The sequence below is a fragment of the Pelobates fuscus genome, chromosome 1, assembly GCF_036172605.1.
Source record: "Pelobates fuscus isolate aPelFus1 chromosome 1, aPelFus1.pri, whole genome shotgun sequence".
Lineage (NCBI taxonomy): Eukaryota > Metazoa > Chordata > Amphibia > Anura > Pelobatidae > Pelobates > Pelobates fuscus.
The window spans coordinates 379,007,611-379,027,682 of NC_086317.1; the positions used below are offsets into that span (position 1 = coordinate 379,007,611).

The following is a 20,072-nucleotide window of genomic DNA, read 5'->3' on the forward strand; positions in this document are numbered from 1 at the left end:
AACACTGCCTTTTTAGAGCAATGGAGGGTGGGGAGGGCAAGCCACCTAAATGGTGAGTTTCACACTATAGGATCAGGAATACATGTTTGTGTTCCTGACCCTATAGTGTTCCTTTAAGCTGTTGAGGTGGTGTGCAAGATGGCATCACCATGTCATTATGGTAGCCCTTATCATTTACACTGGGTTTTCTGTGAGTATTGTAACTTATTCAAAAATAATCTGCTATAAACAGCAGTGATTGAAAGCCCAAAAGCAAATGTATCTCTTTAATTTAGAAAGATCAGTTATTTTCTCTTTATTTTTTAAGATTTTAACTTAATAACTTTAAACTATTTTGACTGAGAATAAGTCTTTACATTATACAATTGCCTCAAGGAACACTGATATTTAGTTCGTTTCAAATTCTTATGGCCTCACATGGTTAGAGCAGTAAATAAACGTAATTTGCAATACATTGCATTTCTGTTTGGCTTCAAACTGTGAATTTACGGAGTTTTCCATTAATTCTCCATTTGTACATTAAAACTACGAATAAAAATTAAATTAAATAAAATCAGCAACATTGACTTCGTACGTAATATTTAAAACCGTGCATTGTTAAGGAATATATGAACTATTGCACGTTGTTGTATTCTGATTGTCAGCGTTAATTTTTTAATCATTGTTTGTCTACATTCCTGGGAATAAGTGTTAAGAGCCCTTTGCTTCATTCTCCATAGGAAAACCAACAAAGCAAAGATGACTGCTTCTTTCAAACTCTAATCTGTCCTCAGTCTATAAATAAACAAATATATACAATCTACATTTAATTTCATCTTTTGACACCTCAAGATCTTGATCGAGGCAAGCAACACAAAATGAGCTTTTACTGGCAATCTCTAAGTTTAGGGTATTTTATATGACCCGTCTCATTATAGGCAATTTACTATATTAGGATTGGATGGTTTTAGTGGTTTACCAAAACTGCAAACATTGTTAATTTCCTTATTTCCTGATAAAGCATAGCTCGGTAGTAAAAACCTTTCCTGTCTGATATGGTTTCCTGCAAGTGTTGACCATTGTAAAAATAATGCTTCATAATGTTCAGTTAAATTCTGTAGTTGAGGTTTCCCACATATGTTCTGTTTGTTTGTCTTAGGGGGGATTAGTGTGTTTTTTGTTTTTGATATCTGTTTATTTCATGTTTCAGTCATGCGTGTATTTGTCAGTGTAAAAGAGAAATTCTTATACATTTAACTATTTTGATAAGAAAGTGTTTTGTGTTTTTGTTTAAAATAGTTTAACTAAAGAAGAAATACAAGGAAGTCTTGCATGAAAAAAACAAAAACTCTTTTACACAATTTTTTTTTGTTTTTGTTTTTTTATGCTTGCTGTAAGACAGCAATACATGTAAAGAAACAAATAGGATGAAGGGAATAAGGATTTGAGGAACAGACCTAAATATATAGGACCAGGTGAGGAGAGGTAGTTCAATGGTAAAAAGGTCCGAATTGACCTGAACATTTGATTGGAGTCATGTATGGATGGTATGTGTAGAGGCCAAGGTGTGATAGAAGGTCCAGGATCACTAGACAAAAATGATAATGACATGGAGAGAAGTAGAAGTAGTAGGATATTTTGTATTTCATGCTTCAATCTCTACTTATTCTAAATATTTAAAATAAATATGCAAAAATATACACATATTTAAAGGAATACTATAGGGTCAGGAATACAAGCTGGCACTGCCTCCATGGCTGAAATCATGAATCTTTATGATCTCAGCCAATCCATAGGAAAGCATTGGGAGGCAATTGTGCAAGTGAGGCAATACGCTGCATTACGCCAATCAGCATCTCTACGGAGAACGTTCAGGGAACGTTTATACTGAAAAGCCTGCAGGGACCGGCTCTAGAAACCAGAACCACTACATTAAGCTGTAGTAGTTCTGGTGACTAGAGTGACCCTTTAATTGCAGCTAAAGCACACCTTTTGTACTGGATTTGACTTAATTATTAACATTTAAAATCATCCACTTATTTTGATTACATTGCTTTCTTCAAACAAGATTTTAAATGGCATCAATTTCAATAACTGGTCTTTGCAAAATCCTTTATAAGACAACGTTTAACATGCATCATGTTTTGGAAAGTAATTAAAATATATAACACTGAACAGTGATATAGAAGGGGAAAAAAACTACATAATATGTCATTATTTGCTGATTTGAGATTTCCAAGGCAATGGCATAGGATGCAACACATAACTTATTACTAGAAAATAACTCTATATTACAAGCTATGAGTAACATCTTGGAGAGAATTAAATTGCAGAATGTCTAAACTTTCAAATTATTTGATAATCACAGGATGGAAAGCTATCAACATGCATTATTATTTTTTTGACATAATGTCAAGTGTGTCAAGCAATCTGTGTTTCTGCAGTGCTCAAGCATCTGTGTTAGATCAAATATTCCGTACTGTTTAAGCTTGCCTGGTTTAACCTGCAAATCGTGCAGAAACGAATGTATTTTTCTTGCATTCCTAAATTAGATCCATGTTTCTTAATTAGCATACCTAGAGCATGAATTGAGTTTGAGTTGACTGTTTTTCTAACCTTCTGTTGCTTCAAATTTGATTTATTCTGGTCCTCTTTTGCTTTATATGGACCTCCTCTGACACCCCCTCCTACAGACCCGTCCCTCACTCTTCCTCCTATCTCCTTCAACAAACTTACACAGGCACAAAATTGGGACAGCTATAGCATGGATACCTCGTCAGAAGGAGAAATTGACAATGGTAGGTATTGTACATTATGTGAAGTGTGGCCTGCATGCGTAAAGTGTTGGATTAAACATTTTATTATTTATTTTTAAATATCATTTGACTCGCCATCACTTGTGTAGAGAAGACATTAATTTCATCATTCTAATTGCGTGCCTTTTTATAATAAAGCATTATGTTGCTATGGAACAGTGCTGCGCAATTATTGTAGGCTGCAATATGTTTGGATGCCGGAGTGGAGTAACCTATAAAAATGGATAATTGTGCAATTTTGCAAACTCTAGTCTCAATCCACTATTACTAAACACATCTCACCCAAGACCTTTTAAATCAACTCATCTAATCTTTCCTTTCTAATCCCAACTAATCCTATTCCTTCTGTTTTTCATATCTTACTTTTTAAATCTTCCTTCAACATCCCTCCTCCCTTTGCTCTTCATCTTCCCTTTCATTCTTCCACTTCCATGGACTTGTTTGCCTCATAAATCCATATCCTATGACTTCATCTTTCTATTTCCCACATCTTATATTTAACGCTCATCGCCTTTCTACTATCCTGAAAGCCATTCGTATCCTCCCTGTCCAATTTCTACTCCCAAATAATCACCTGGTTATGGTTCTTGTGCTACGGGAGGAGTCCTCTGTCAAAGCTCACCTCTGCTTCCTGTGCCAGAAAGGCTATTATGTCACATCCCTTCACTGCTACCAGTATACCTAACTTGCACACACAGGAAGGAGGAGTGACACATGGCAATGATATAGATGCAGATACCGTAAACTAACACCAACCTTTTGAGATAAAAGGCAGGGATGACATGCCATAGATAATAAATATGCTGCAAATTAAGTTTAGATAAGACCAACGATCCTGTCTGGAGTACACAATCCTTGTATGTTTGGTCTGTAGAAATGGACACCAGTGTTCTTCCCACATAGGCATGTCAAGCAGAGAATGTAAAGCCAGTAATATGCCAGGCACCCTCAATTTTACTTTTGTCCCTTTTCTCCTCAATAAATAGGATAAAGGGGAGTAAAATGTGGGGAACATACTGAGTTGGGTAGGTAGAGGTGAAACGAGGAAGTATAAAGTCTGAATGGACTGAGAATTTTTACTGGAGTATTTGGTTGGAGTCATAGATGGATATTGTGTAGAATTTCAGATATAATGGATTCTCCAGAACCACTGGGAGGAGGATATGATGATGTGGAGGGTAAGATCAAGTTGTGAAGTAGGTAGTTTGGCTGCACCATATAGTATAATCTGTATCTGTCCAAAGACTGGAAATGTATTTCTTCTATTATTAAATGCATTCCACTCTATTAATCTAGTCTTTTATCATTGATGTAAAGCAGTAAACCTCAAAATAGTAGAGGTGTAGCTGCAATAGACGTCAGCATAGTGTGCATAAAACTGGTTAGCAAAACATTTTTCACTCGTTGGTAGAGCTTTCACAAAGCTCAATTAAAGAGTGAAACATGTTTAGCTCGACGGTTTTATTAGAAGATGGACGGAAACTTCAGAGCAGCAAAGTCCTGAAAATGATTTATTTTGAACGGATGTTGAGGGGAAAAGCACATTCTTCAACAGCTTAACCATGTGGTGATATGATTGTTTGTATTTGGACAAATATTAGGTAACCTCTTTTTAGTTTCAAAAAGTATATTTTGTCAAAATGTTATCAACCACTTTCTGTTATTTTATTTGGGAGCAACATTGATCTGTCATAAAAGTGCTAGCACGGCACAGAAAATGTTATGTAGAAAGGGAAACTGCAGCGGGAGTACGTTGTGAAAAATCAGGAAGGGAATAATAGTGCAGGGTAAATAGGAGTAAAAAGGCTGTATTGAAAGACAGAGGGAATTATGTCCATGTTCGAGAGATGCAACATTGTTTAAAAATTTAGAAGGTATGTAATAGACAAGGTAGTGGGGTTATTGGGGGAATGATGATGTAATGGTGTAGTGGGGAGAGTGTGCAAAAAAACAACAACATAGATACAGAGGAATATAGGAGGTAGGAAAAATGTGAAAATGGATGGGATGGCATGAAAAGCAAAAATGCATTGGGTAAGGCATAAAAATGAATTGTTCCACCACCGTAATAGGAAGAATAGGAGCGATTTATTAAAGAATTGCAGACATTTGTCTTTCTAATTTTTGGTGCAGTTTATTAAATTTGTTTTGTTTTTTGTTTTAAAATATGTAGCTTTTTTGCATTATTGAATAATTGAATATGCACCGTTTTTTCAACAGTTCAGCTGTTTTATGATTATTTTTTTTCTGCCACTCTCCTAACAGTTTGATGGTCTTCAGAATTGGATACATTTGTGAAAACTTGTGGAATTTACCATAAACACAGCCATTACTTTTTAGATCACTTTAATAAATACGAACAGGATTTAACCATCACTTTTCAGAACCCTTTCTCCAGTGTTTTTATAAGTGGTTAAAGGGTGCATCATTTATGTGCGTTTTAGTTACAGTTTATTGGAGAAAGGAGTTTGAAAACATGACTGAAAAGTTACATTATTATGGAGAAATGATGTGAATTAAAATATGGAAAGAACCTAACACTTTTATGGATACCACACCAGGAATTGTGAGGGTAATTTCAGGGTTTTTTAATCTACAAATAACTGTTATGTTTATGGATCACTTATCTGATCCATTAGAGAGACTATGCCTTCAAAGTGGATAAATAAAGGAGAAGTCATTGTTCTCCAAATGTCCTCTCTTGTTCTAATATACTTATGCTTTTCTATATTTGTGTTATATAGTCTTGTTGGCATAGTTGCCAACATCTGAAAAATATTTTTTTTCTCAGGGACACTTGTGGCAAGTATGTACACAGACACTCACATGAATCAAAGAGATACACGCACAATGACACACACACACACACACACACACAGATAAAGTGACACACAAACTCACAAATACACACACACCAAAATAAAGAAAATTTATGTTTTTAACCACTAACCTTCCTGTTGGCCCTGGGGTGACTACTCTGGCTGGGATGACTACTAGTTCCACCCCTGGAATGTGGGACATGTTCTGGGACTTATTTTTCCTGGGACAAGTGCCCAAAACATGGGATTGACAGAGCTAATTTGTTGACCATTGGCAACTATATGATAATAGAGATACTGCACAGGTGATGAAAAACATGAGTCAGGTTGCTTTACTTATTGTAAAGCAGATGCAATTGACAACTGTCTCTTATATTCAGTGTAAGAGTCAAAGGTTGACTTTATCGATATCTGACAGCATGACTAACCTTGCGTAAACTCTGAGTAGCAAATATTGCAGTTATTTTCTGATACTTGAAGGGTAACAGTTCACATCAACAATAATTGATCTGCCACGTTTGCATGAGATATTTTTTATTGTTTTTATGAACTAATAGGGAAAGAATGGTATAAAGTCATTAAATAGTTACTTAGAAAATCTTCAGACATATATACTAGATAAAATACACGGATTGTTTTACTCTTGAAACTTGGCCAGAAAAACCCAAGCCGGGACATTATCCTGCTAATGTGCCTCAGACATTGTTTGAGATAGTTAACATTGTTTATATATATATTTATTTATTTTTACGCTGGATAATTGCAAACAATTTTGGTAGATTTGTAAAATAAGTAAAATAAAAACAAAATCTCAATGTATTCTTCTGCCAAAACACTTTATAAATAAATGAACTGACCAACTATGCAGTTGTTTTGGCTGTAGTAGTTGTGTTTTGTTGTTTTTGTTTTGTGGTTTTGTTCTTTTGAGAACAGTAGTGTTTTCAAATCTGACCACACATTGCAATCAGGATACTTTCTAAAAGAAATGCAGATGCATAATGAAATGTATAAATTCACATTGGAGCAGTCTTTTGCATGCAAAAATAGTCTCATTTCATTTTAAAGTAGGAGAATATAGACATTTATCAAAAACCAAACTGGACTGGAATTTTAGTTTGTGTGGGTGGATTCAAAGATTTCAGGTTGTCTGCACGTTAGCTGCAAACTTATAGATCTCAATAAATCATTCAGATGTCATAATTACCTGGCATCAGCCACATCCAGATAATGCCACGCTCACATTAGAACTTCCTTCATAGGAAAGCATTATACAGTGCTTTTCTATGGGGTTTCTTTCCTTTCCTTTTCTTTCTTTTTTTTTTTTAAATAAATAAATAACAAAAACCCAAAAACTCAATTTGTTTAGGAAGAAAAACACTGCACAGATCTGAGATCAAAAACCAGATGCTCCGAAGTTTAGTTGGTTAAAGGGGCACTCTGTGCACCATAACCTCTATAGATCATTGTAGTAGTTGTGGTGTAAAGACTCAATGGGCACCTAACCTAGCCTCTTTGCTGCAGTTCTGGCAATGTTCCATGCTATCTCTCCAAACCGATTTCCTTTTGAATGGCATTGAATGGTAAGCGCTGGGACAGGTTAGCTCATTACTTGCAGCTTCTTATTGTTGTACAAAGTTGGACAGCTTTAAGTGCATAATGTGAGCATGCGTTATCTGGGCTGTAGGATCTTGGGAGAGCCTTTGTTTTTGTCAAAATGCTCGAACATAATTTCATACAAGCTGCAGGGACAATTCTAAAATATACTTCTGTTCACATATACACTCCACTGCCCAAACCTAATAAATAAATAACTTTCTAGTAGATATCCCCCAATAAAAACATGCATGTATTTAATGATGCATATTTATATAGGGGTATAGCTAAAAGCAGCTTGCAAAAGCTGCAAGGTTCTAGTCTGCAGTCTTTGCAAGCCCTCCCCTTTTTCTGCAGCCCAGACTTTCTGTGGCTGTCCAATCACAGACTCCCAATGGAGCTCAGGGAGAAGTCTTTGCAAGGCAGGTGCTCTTAGCAATTTCCTGCCTCTTGAGTCTTTAACTTCACTGAGCTATACAAATCAGGAAGTGACAGGATCTGTTGTTTGATTCACAGCCAGGGAGGTGTAACCAGATTACTTTATAAACATGCCAATTTGATATCTGCACTTTTTGTAAACTGAACAAAAGAGGACACACTCTTCACGCATTAAGCACTTAAGCAAGCTGACGTAATTTAAGGTCTGCAGTGTATCTTTAAGTTACCGTATATACTCGAGTATAAGCTGACCCGAATATAAGCCGAGGCCCCTAATTTTACCCCAAAAAACTGGGAAAACGTATTGACTCGAGTATAAGACTAGGGTGGGAAATGCAGCAGCTACTGGTAAATTTCTAAATAAAATTAGATCCTAAAAAAATTATATTAATTGAATATTTATTTACAGTGTGTGTATATAATGAATGCAGTGCGTGTATGAGTGCAGTGTGTGTGCGTATATATTAATTGAATATTTATTTCCAGTGTGTATATAATGAATGCAGTGTGTGTGTATGAGTCCAGTGTGTATGAGTCCAGTGTGTATGAGTCCAGTGTGTGTGAGTGCAGTGTGTGTATATGAATGAAGTGTGAGTGTGTGTGATGCAGTGTGTGTGATGCAGTGTGTGTGATGCAGTGTGTGTGAGTGCAGTGTGTGAGTGCAGTGTGTGTATGAATGCAGTGTGTGTATGAATGCAGTGTGTGTAAATGCAGTGTGTGTGAGTGCAGTGTGTGTGAGTGCAGTGTGTGTGAGTGCAGTGTGTGTATGAATGCAGTGTGTGTGAGTGCAGTGTGTGTGAGTGCAGTGTGTGTGAGTGCAGTGTGAGTGCAGTGTGTGTGAGTGCAGTGTGTGTGAGTGCAGTGTGTGTATGAATGCAGTGTGTATGAATGCAGTGTGTGAGTGCAGTGTGTGTGAGTGCAGTGTGTGTATATGAATGAAGTGTGAGTGCAGTGTGTGAGTGCAGTGTGTGTATGAATACAGTGTGTGTAAATGCAGTGTGTGTATGAATGCAGTGTGTGTGAGTGCAGTGTGTGTGAGTGCAGTGTGTGTATGAATGCATTGTGTGTATGAATGCATTGTGTGTATGAATGCAGTGTGTGTGAGTGCGGTGTGTGTGAGTGCAGTGTGTGTGAGTGCAGTGTGTGTGAGTGCAGTGTGTGTGAGTGCAGTGTGTGTATATGAATGAAGTGTGAGTGTGTGTGATGCAGTGTGTGTGGGCATTTAATATATTATTAATTATTATTATTTTTATTTTTTTTATATATATTTTTTTGTATTATTATTTAATTATTATAATTTTTATTTTTTTTATTATATTTTTTTTCCGTCCCCCCTCCCTGCTTGATACATAGCAGGGAGGGGGGCTCCTTCCCTGGTGGTCCAGTGTCATTGGTAGTTCAGTGGGGGGGAGAGGGGGGCTGGCAGAGCTGTACTTACCTTTCCTGCAGCTCCTGTCAGCTCCCTCCTCCTCCGCGCGGTCTGTGCAGCTCCCTCTGTCAGCTCCCAGTGTAAGTCTCGCGAGAGCCGCGGCTCTCGCGAGACTTACACTGGGAGCTGACCGAGGTGCTGAACGGACGGCGTGGAGGAGGAGAGAGCTGACAGGAGCTGCAGGAAAGGTAAGTACAGCTCTGCCAGCCCCCCTCTCCCCCCTGTCTGTATTATGGCAATGCAAATTGCCATAATACAGACTCTGACTCGAGTATAAGCCGAGTTGGGGTTTTTCAGCACAAAAAATGTGCTGAAAAACTCGGCTTATACTCGAGTATATACGGTAAATGAGCTGCGGTCAGTTGTGGAATGACCGCGGTGCCCGCCACCATGTGTTTCGGCCCGTGCGGTATTTCCGCCGGGGCCACATTGAAGGGGCCCATCGGGTGGCCCTTGCTGTTAAGGCCACCCGATGGAAATTCATTTTCAGTGGGCCGGTCAGCGCTGTTGTGCTTTAACAGCATGACCGGGCCCCCTTAGATGACATCAAAGGCTAGGAGGAAGTGACTGCCCCGGTCACTCCTCCCAACTTACACCGGGAGCCGCGCGGAAGTAAGTGGAGGAGGTCAGAGTGGAAACTCTGACTCCCATCAGGCTGAGCCACCACTGGACCCCAGGGAAAGTCACCCTCCTGCACCTAAAATGTAGGATACAGGAGGGTGACTGAAACATTTTGTATATGTGTGTGTTTGTTTGTATGTGTGTCTGCATGTTTCTGTGTGTGTGTTGTGTTTGTATGTGTGTTGTCTGTGTGTGTCTGCATGTGTATCTTTTTGTCAGCATCTGTGGGGGGGGGCAACATATGGGGGGACGTTGGCAGGGGGGTAGACATATGTGGGGGGGGGGGAGCAGGGCAGTTTTCACACCGGGGCCCCATGGTTCTTAGTTATGCCTCTAGCTGCAGTGGTTATAATATTTAGCATAGTCATTTTAATATGAGAACTAACAGGACACCCTATGCATATTATTTCGATGGGCCAAACTCCATTACCATGGGGCGTAAATAAGGAAAGAAATACCATATTTCCCCCTTTTTAATACTCCTAAATGTACATGGGAATAGGGATTGTTTTCCTCTTACATTTCCCTGTCCGTGTAAGTAGGATTTATATTATACAGGGTGGCCCAAAAGTCCCTACTAATCCATATATCTCATGTATCTAGTGTATATGTGTGCTGGATGGGTAGGGACCACTGGTGGAACTACCGCGGACGCAGGGGTCGCAGTTGCGAACTGGCCCCTCACTCCAGGGGGCCCGACCGCCCTGTGGACCCATGCGACTGGGTGCCCGCTGCCATGTGTTGCGGCCCTGGCCCGTGCAGTGTAACCACCGGAGCCACGTTGAAGGTGTCCATCGGGTGGCCCATGCTGTTAGGGCCACCGATGACCATGAATATCCAGGGAGCACCGGCCAGCGCTGCAGCGCTTTAACAGCGCGACTGGGCCCCCTGTGATGACGTCAGTCGCTGGGAGGAAGTGACAGCCCCAGTCACTTTCTCCCAGCTATCAGAGAGAGCCACGCGGGAGGAAGGAGAGGGAGTCAGAGTGGGAACTCTTACTCTCATCAGCCTAAACTGCCACCACTGGACCCCAGGGAAAGTCACCCTCCTGCATCTAAAAGTTAGGAAACAGGAAAGTGACTTAAACATCTTGCATGTGTGTGTTTTAGTGTGGACATATGGGGGGGGGGGGAGTAGATGTATGAGGTGGGGGTAGACCTGTGGGGAGGGGGGGCCAGGGCAATATTCACACCGGGGGCCCCGAGGTTTGTAGTTAGACCTCTGGTCATGACATTCTCTGTATATTTGTGTTCCTTTATATGACCATTTTGCCTGATAGAGCTTAAAATATTGCAAATGAAGTGATTAAAATGTATTTGGATAAATGCATGACATGTAATCATTACTATGAAGTCATTGTATATAAAGCTAGTGGCCTTCATAAAATCACAAGCTGATTTGTTGCCATTGAAAGGGTTATACTTCCCCCATGTGGATAATGTTTAAATCTGCATGATTAAGTCTAACTTTAAACAGAATTTTTGCTGCATTTAAAAGATGATGTAGTGATAATTTTGATACATTGTTTATTGCTGTCTGTACTTAAATAAAATGTTTTAAACACAAAAGATAATGCATTAAAAAAAATAACTAACTTTAAAAATAATAAAAATACTCACATTTTACATTCTTGCATTTATTGCAGCTGTCATAAAACTGGAACACCAGTTATAGATATCAATTAAAGGAACTCAATAACTTTAAAAAAAAAATAAAAAAATTTATCCATATATTGAATCCAATACTTGAGATAAGAAGCATGATATTGCGTAATATTGCCAAATGTAAAGTCTTTTGAAAATCAAAGTTCTTAAAGGACCACTTCAGCTCAATGACGTGGTCTGGGTGAAGTAGCCCTTTAGTTTTAGCCCTGTAATATAAAACATTGCTGATGGAGTAAAGGTAAGTAATCAGATTACTTTGGATTTAGGGGTCCACAGGAATATAACTAGGCAGTGGTGGAACTACCGCAGTCGCAGGGGTCCCAGCTGCAACTGGACCCGTCACTCCAGGGAGCCCGGCCGCCCTGTGGACCACTGCGACCGTGGGTCCTGCCAGCTAAGGAATGCGGAAAGAAATTTCCCCAAACATAGATTAGTGGGGTTCCCTGCTCTGGTGCGTTCGTCTATGTTTGGGGAAGTTTCCCCGAACATAGATGAACGCACCAGAGCAGGGAATCCCTTAACTCCTCACTTACCGACCAATTCGTAGGAACGGAACCCGGTCAGTAAGTGAGTGTCTGTATTCTCTGTTTTTCCGGTATCTGTTGGGAAGGTATTCACCACACCTTGAATCTTTATCATGGCTACAAAAAAAACATATTTAATATTATCCTGTATGATTTAAATATGAATATTTATGGAAATAGGGTGTACACATTCAGCATTGGTCTTGCCTGTGCTATATTGAATATCTCCACAACCTATTGTTATTCTTCTGTGTTGTTTGAAAATCTAACATATCGTTAGCTTGGGTACAAGGACTAGATATGTCTCCTCGTGGATTTGGGGTAGGGCTGTGTTCCTAGCAATAATGAGATCAGGGGAATTTGTTACCTATCAAGCAAGTACATCAAATATAACCGTGCCTTGAAGGTCTATTGTGTATCAGTGCATCATGCACTAATTATACCAGGAGTAGAGTAGAAATGAATATGGACCCCCCCCTCCCCCTTACTCCCTTACTCCCCCTTTTTTCTTTTTGTTTTACATTTTATCCTTATCTTATGACTAGTTATGTATACATATGCAGTAAAGTCTGCAGTGTCCTTATCTATGATATGTGTATAAATAATTAGGGAAATTACTAGTTAACAAATATGAATAAAATATTTATCTAGTCTTTTAATGCATTGCACCATTGAAATGTCTGCATCTAGAGAACTTAATAACGATTTTTCAGTCACCAGAATGTGTTAAAATTCCATCTATAGTGAATTTCTGCTTTTCTCCAACTTTGCTTAACCCCTTAAGGACCAAACTTCTGGAATAAAAGGGAATCATGACATGTCACACATGTCACGTGTCCTTAAGGGGTTAAAGGTCTTAAACAGAATTTCTCGGGCACAGTTGAGTTTAAAAGACACAAGCACAGGATTATCTGTCTATTTATTGTTACTCACATTACAATTAGTGACCTAATATAATCACATAAGTGTCTGTTTGCCAGTGATAGGCACATTTGAACTGAAGTGGCTGATGATTGTTCTATTTGCTCTGAGCTGGGTGTTATTGAACGTATAGTCCAAGGTGAATGTTTGCATGTATATTCTTTCACATTAATTTATTGAGAATAAACACAGATCTTGTCTGTGGGACTATTCTATTCTCGAACCAAGGGAGACTTACCCTTTCATTGTCCATTAATACAGCTGAGCAATTCAAACATACATTTTTATCTTGCATAATTCATTTAAATTGAAATGAGTTTTTCATCTGAATAATAAATATTATAGAAAGGAACACCTTTTGTATGTTGCAAAAGTGTACCTGCCTGAAAACATCATGACGCAATGGTTTCCAATATCACATCACAATTTGTTTGACCCCTGGCACTCATTTTTCAGAACAATTTATCTTTGAAGACATGGCTGTTAACTTTTTTGGTGACACAGACATCACAATTTTAGAAATAATTGAATGATTCCATAACTAGTTAAGGGCTTGTAATCACACATCAACACCGATGTATGTTCTACTCAAATCTGCACGGTTTGCTTTCATCACTACACGTTCATGAATGGGTTTTTTTTTGGCAAACCAGCATTTAATCCTGTTTTTGCTTTTTTTTTTTCTCTCAGTTGTTATTGTGCCACACATATAACTGTATATATAAAAGTGTTTCTTGCATTCTTCTTTAGTGTTCATGAGGCCGCAGAGGAATTTGGAAGCAGTTGATCCTCAGTTCACAATTAGAAGGAAAATGGAACAAATGAGAGAAGAAAAGGAACTCACAGACAGTCTTCGAGAGGTAATGTCCGCCTTATACCATTTCTGATAAATTATAATAGCAGGGGAACCCTTAATGGTTTCATTAAACTGCACACCAAGCGACACAGGATTCGTCTTGGCTAAACTCTGTCATTATTTTCATTGTATTTATTAAAGGGATACTATATTGCCAGGAATGCAAACCTGTACTACGCATCTCAATATCTGTCTTAAAAAGTGGCAGAAATATTAATTAATCTGTTGCGTCATTGAAAAAAATGGTATATATTTAAAAAAAAAGTAACAAAAAGATGGTTATAGCACAAAAAAGCAACCGATGAAAAAAAAAATTGACAAATTTAATAAATTGCAGCCAAACTCTCACAAAATCCAGATGTAAAAAGGGACGATGACATTTTGATAAATCTCCCCCAACGATTCTACTAATCGTTTAGACTGATTTTAAAATGGAAAAAAGTTTTAAAAATGAAAATTATTTTGTATCTGAAACTGTACTCCTTGCAATCAAGTTGGCAGCAAATTTCTCTGGAGTCTGGATGCTCCATTTTCCTCACAAGTTATTCTCTACTATACTTTAAAAGGTCAATGATTGAGTACTATTTACTCCTCTAGATCTTAAAATGTGTCATTTTATTAAGTGCCAAAATCCCTGGTTCTCTTGTGTGATGGTTAAAGGAGCCGAGTATTTAAAAACGATCCCCTCATGTTTTAATACATTAAAAACACAAAAAAAGATATAACATTTAAAGAGCCTTATTACACTTCTGCAGCAGCCCTCAGTAGAAGACAGACCCCATTCCTCAACATGAAGAGGCTTCATCGGTCACGATCCTCTTATACCAGTCTATGGGGCCTGATCTTGTCCCATAATTCTGTGTCCAGGAGGTTTATAGGGGATTAATGGCTTAGCCCTTAGCGGCAGTTCCACACATCAAATAGTATGAGTGGAACTGTTGTATTAGCAGATAGCAGCCATACTGCAGCTGCTATTAATTTAAAAAAAGCTGGTATCACAATTGCAGTGAGTAGCAGAGCCACCAACCAAGAATGCACGCAGCCATGGCTCCTCTATCAATTACGCTTTGAGAAAGATCAGTGCAAGTTGTGAATGTAGCGTACAATTGCCACATACAACAATGACTAAATTAAATCAGGCAGTCCCTAATAACCACTTTTAGAGACAAGAATGAGTGAAGGGTACATTATTATTATGATTATAAAGCCCCAACACATTCCGCAGCACTGTACAATGGGTGGACTAACAGACACGTGTTTGTAACCAGACAAGTTGGAGCTTACATGCTAGAGGGAGTGGGGTATAGTGACACAAAAGGTAAGGGTAAGGTAGAAAAGTAGGTTTCTAGGATATTATTCACTGAGGGCTTAGAGTTTTGTTTTGATGACAGTTGCAGGAGAGGACATATATAAGATGCCGAGAACAGTATTATGAAAATCTAAGCAAGAAACTGGCAGAAAACACTCTAAACCAGCAACAGGAGGTGGGAGTGAGCAAATCCTCCATGACATTGCCAGTGCCAGGGAGAATATCTAAAAATTGCTGCACGGCTGCAGCGCTCGCAAGCGGTGGAGACAACCATGAACTCCTGTCTCGGGTTTTTACCTTGAAACATGAGAATCAGAACCTCCAGAAAGTGGTGAAAGATCTGCTGTTTGCTATCTCTAAGTTGGAGAGCCAGGTCAATACACTGGAGAAGTCTGCTATCTCAGATCAGCCCAGACCTGAAACTGTTGTCTGCAAGCTCCCTGCCCAAGTAGAGGTCAAAGTTGACACTGTTGCTGAAGCCCCAAAAAAGAAAGAAGAAGATGATGATATCGACCTCTTTGAAAGTAATGAAGAGGAAGATGCAAAAGCTGTCGAGGTCAGAAAGGAAAGGTTACGTCCGTATGCGGAGAAGAAATCGATGACATATACAATAAAAAAGTACAATTTACTGAAGTTGGTTTTACTAACTAATATATCTGTTGAAGTGAAAAAGTTATCAATAAAAAGTAATAGAATCATTCTTTCTCTTATTTAATTTCAGAATATTGAAATACGGTTAAAGGTTTGCCTCCCTGAAGACTTAGGATCTGCATTAATGGATGGAGTTGTTCTTTGCCATTTAGTCAATCAAATCCGACCTCGGTCAGTAGGGAGCATCCACGTGCCTTCTCCTGCTGTTGTAAGTTAAATGTAGCTCATGATTGTTGTCACATCTGGACACCATAAAATATGTATGAATAATAGGGATGTGGAATTGGCACACACACAGGATTAACCACATATGAACATTAGGCTTGTATAGTCTATCTAAGAAACAAATCAATATCATATCCATCCCCAGTGTAGGAAGATCAAATTATGTCTGTGAAAAAAAATGTGCACTTCATGAAATATTAGGCTTATATTGGGAGGTGGGTCTTCCTTTTCCTTTACTCTTTTTTTCTTACGCTTTCCTTATAATTACTTTTTTTTTCCTGCTCATTTTTTTTCTCCTGTTATTTTTATATTAAGTTTGAGAGATGGGTGGGATTGATGGTGCCATTGATGGTGCCATTGATGGTGCCATATAGTTAGAGAACATTACTGTAACGATATGGATTTTCAAGAGATCTTTACATTTCACTCCAGTGTTCTGCTGAGTTTAATGAGTTTCTAAGTCTGATACTAAAAAGTGATATTAAGTATAACTCCGTGGCCAAGGAACATGGAAAGGTGGTATGGTTGCTAATGTGGGAGGTGTGTATTGAAGTATAATGAAAATGTACAGAATGCCAACACAGAGCAAAAGACAGAAAAATTAAATATTCATCTTATTTTCGAGGGATTTAGGAGGCATAAAGCAATTACCCAGGCTATAAGTATATTACTAAAAACAGTGAGAAGTACAATGCGTTAATACTGCTTAATTCTTATAATTGGCAAAAAGTGATACTAAAAGTATATGCAATGTGTTAATACACGACGATATAGCAGTACAATTATAGTTGTAATGTCAAACTATAAATATAAAAGTATAAAGCAGAAGAATACATCTACAGAGGCGTAGTGTTACTGTAGTGTAAAGAATCATGTTTAGTTATAGTGTAGTGTTTAGTTTATTGTGTTTGGGTGGTGAGGGGGTTAAGAGGTCCTAGTGCTGCCTAAGATTAGTGGGAGTTTCCAGGGTTGTTGCTGGGAGGCCGATAGGCTGGAGTCCTGCGTGGTGTCATGAAATGCACAGAGTCCCCTGTTATAATGAGAAATGAATACACTTTGTGACAGTGCCACTTGCATTTACTCTGAAGTTAATTCTATGGCGCAGTGTGGGGGTATAGCTGTTGGTGTAGGACTTACATTCATTGGCTGCGGGTTTATTACTTGGTTTGGGGTTAATGATGCTGATGCAGGGTTAATACAGCAAGTGTTTAGTTTATAAATATCTAGCCCACGTGTCACCAAAGAAAATGTAAATCTTTTCAGGTCCCATAATCTTGGTAAATAATGCTGGAAAACTGTTGAAACGTTGAGCCACATAGTCCTGATGGTCCTGTGCACATGGTAGGCTACAATAACACCCACCATGCTTCTTCCCCTGTTCATAAGAGTCCATGATATTATTAGATTACTATGGGTATTGGAAAATGCAGCAAAAAGAAAAAAAATAGAATTCTTACGGTCACAATAAAAATAGCATAAAACCAACTACCAAACTTTTCTCAGATATTCATATCAAAATATAGATTGGCTTGTTTGTTTCTAAAGTTAAACTGTTTCCCTAAGTTAAACAATCACTCACCCGTATTGGGATACATTATCATTTCGCTGGAAAATAAATACATGCTGGTGGTATATTATAGTGAGTTTCTGCTGAAATAACTGCATTACCGTAAATGAGATACTCATCTGAATTGATTTTGTATTGTCTTTGTCTTGCAGCCAAAACTTAGCATGGCTAAATGCAGAAGGAATGTTGAAAACTTCCTGGAAGCATGTAGAAAAATGGGAGTACCTGAGGTAAGGATTTGCGTTTTATACTCTCAGTGAAATATAGAGAGACACGGTCATTCACATTTCAAAGTTAGTGCATAAAGAAATACTGAACTTTCTGCTGGCAGTATCACAAATACATATGTAGCTCAGGGAGGGTTTAACAAGCCTTTGCCTGACGATGAAGCACTATATGCTAAATAAATGCTACAGTAGAGCAGAACTGAGATGCTTAAATTACTGTAGGGCAATGTTACAAATATAGAAACTCCTTCCCAAGAAAATGTAAATAAAAATTGGCTATTGCTTTTTTTTTTTTGTCTCATTAAAACACACGGTCATAATCATGGCTTCTGCTTCTGATTTTTGCATTTATTTCCATGCTCAGAAATTCAGGTCAATAAGTTGCCTGCGCACAGACTCTTACCATAACAATAGTATCTATATAAAAGGGCACTCACGGGTCTTAAAATAGGCCTATTCCACTGTTTTTAATAAAGCAAGACAGAATTGCGTTGATAATGCAAGGGTCAATCTTTCAGTCCAGAGAACACAGGGCTTTTATCAAACAGTGAACATTCAGAACAGAGATGAAATCCTGAATATATTGAAGAAAGGTAGGGAGAGGAAAAAAATGCAAAATAATTGGTGTGTGAGTTAATGCTGAGCAACATAGGATTTGTGATTTATTTTATTTTTTATTTTCTTGAAAAATAATGGGCTGATAATGTTAGAATTGATTATCACATACATATGGACACAAATCGTGGTGTAATATGAACATTTCATATTGGTTGGTTAGAGCAGTGGTAACATTGTCATTGAATTTGGATTCCCAGGTTCGAATCCCAGTCAGACACATAATGATTTACATTCACCTACCTCACAATCCTCATACATTGTAAACTTCACCTCTAAGTAACCCCCTTTTTTTATAATTGTACAATGCTATTCTAATAATAATGTTTGTATACGTGCTATGACAAGTGAGGACCTTCTCTGTATATCTTGTAATACAATATTGTTCTTGACTAGATTTTAACTACATCTGTTCCTGCTGTAGCTTACATAAATGAAATATTACACTACTCGTGGAATTTTAGACCTGTTATGTACTTGTTACCTCTTACTGGTGTCAAAGGGTTACTCTAAGCACCATGACCACTTGCTGATGTGAATATGTATGTGCAGTGTTCCAGTTTAAACAGTGAACATACAGAGTCATCTGTAATTATGTGCTGGGGGCGTGTTACACCCCGAGCATACGTGACTTAGGCAGCCAGGAACTGGGATACTCAATGTCAATTCTGTGCATAATATTGTCTGTCGTCAGTGTGCATAGCTGGCAATGGACAGAGCCTGCAAGGGAAACTATACCTCTCGCCTCCCTCCCAAGAAAAATACTTGTTGTTTTAAAATAAATTTAAAAAATCAAATGGCTTTGTAGAGGTAAATCAGGAGACTGTGCCAAAAATTTATTGATGTGGTGGGGGATAGGAAGACAAATCTATTCAAGGGGGATAATCGTTTTTTTTCCCATATAGCGCCAATTCCCCGTGACACAGCCGCTTTAATCACTTTCCTCCACTCTTTTTATTTTAATTTCATCTCTCTCCTGACATCTAACTAGCTTCTTTCACTATCTTGACACAGACTTATTAATCTCATCTTAAAAACCATCTATCAATGTATCTTCTTTGTCTCGATGTCACCTTGCTGTCTCCTGCTTCCCGTAGGAGCTTGTATATATTCAGTTGACTAACCTTCTTTATTCCAACTGCAAAGTCAGTTCACTTCACTCTTGTTAGTGCAACCCACAAGGGTGTCAAGAGTGGGGAAAAAAACAAAGTGACCAATGATTTAATATCTACTAAATTCAAAGGTCATTACTCTCTACAAATTCTACTTGACCTTACTGCCGCTTCTGATGCTGTGGATCACCCAGTTCTACAAACCATTTGCAGATTGACCATATGTTTCTCATTGCTACCTTGTAATCCTTTATTCAAAACTCTTGTACCATCTCTATGCTGATAACGCTCTCATGTATCTTTGGTTCCATGGTCTGTCTCTTACGTTATATCACTGTTCCTGTCCACTGTCTGTATATGGTTGACTTTGCATTTCTTGAAATGTAGTCATTTCAAATCCGAGCTCTTTCATCTTCTAAGCTACTTTTGTCATTCTCCCTTCAGGTCAGTAATTCCCTTCCCCCAGAAAAACATTACGGTGGCATTATATTTAAATCATTTTTTTAAAGGCTTGTTCATACACTTACCTTGATTAGTGCAGAATATTCCTCATCAATCTCCTTCATGCCCACATTACCAAAGCACAGTCATAGTGAATTTGGCTACTAGTCACTCTTGCTTGCTCAACACTTCTCAAACATATTTTGGAGTTTTAGGTTGCTGAGCTAGTGGAGAGCTAAATCTTACTGAGCTGAGGATTTCTCCT

General features: G+C 38.3%; 1 protein-coding gene and 1 pseudogene across 2 annotated transcripts in view; both read left to right on the forward strand.

The window, feature by feature from the left end:
- LRCH1 (leucine rich repeats and calponin homology domain containing 1) overlaps positions 1 to 20,072 on the forward strand; it is a 203,127-nt gene that overhangs the window by 170,488 nt on the left and 12,567 nt on the right. Inside the window, exons 16-19 of one of the 2 annotated variants that reach the window (XM_063426004.1) lie at positions 2,673 to 2,777; positions 13,555 to 13,664; positions 15,691 to 15,828; positions 17,565 to 17,642. In XM_063426004.1, the coding sequence (XP_063282074.1) occupies positions 2,673 to 2,777; positions 13,555 to 13,664; positions 15,691 to 15,828; positions 17,565 to 17,642 (431 nt within the window). The remainder of the gene's footprint in view (positions 1 to 2,672; positions 2,778 to 13,554; positions 13,665 to 15,690; positions 15,829 to 17,564; positions 17,643 to 20,072) is intronic. The other variant, XM_063426005.1, reaches the window with a different exon arrangement.
- Positions 14,586 to 15,684, forward strand: LOC134600859 (elongation factor 1-delta-like; annotated as a pseudogene).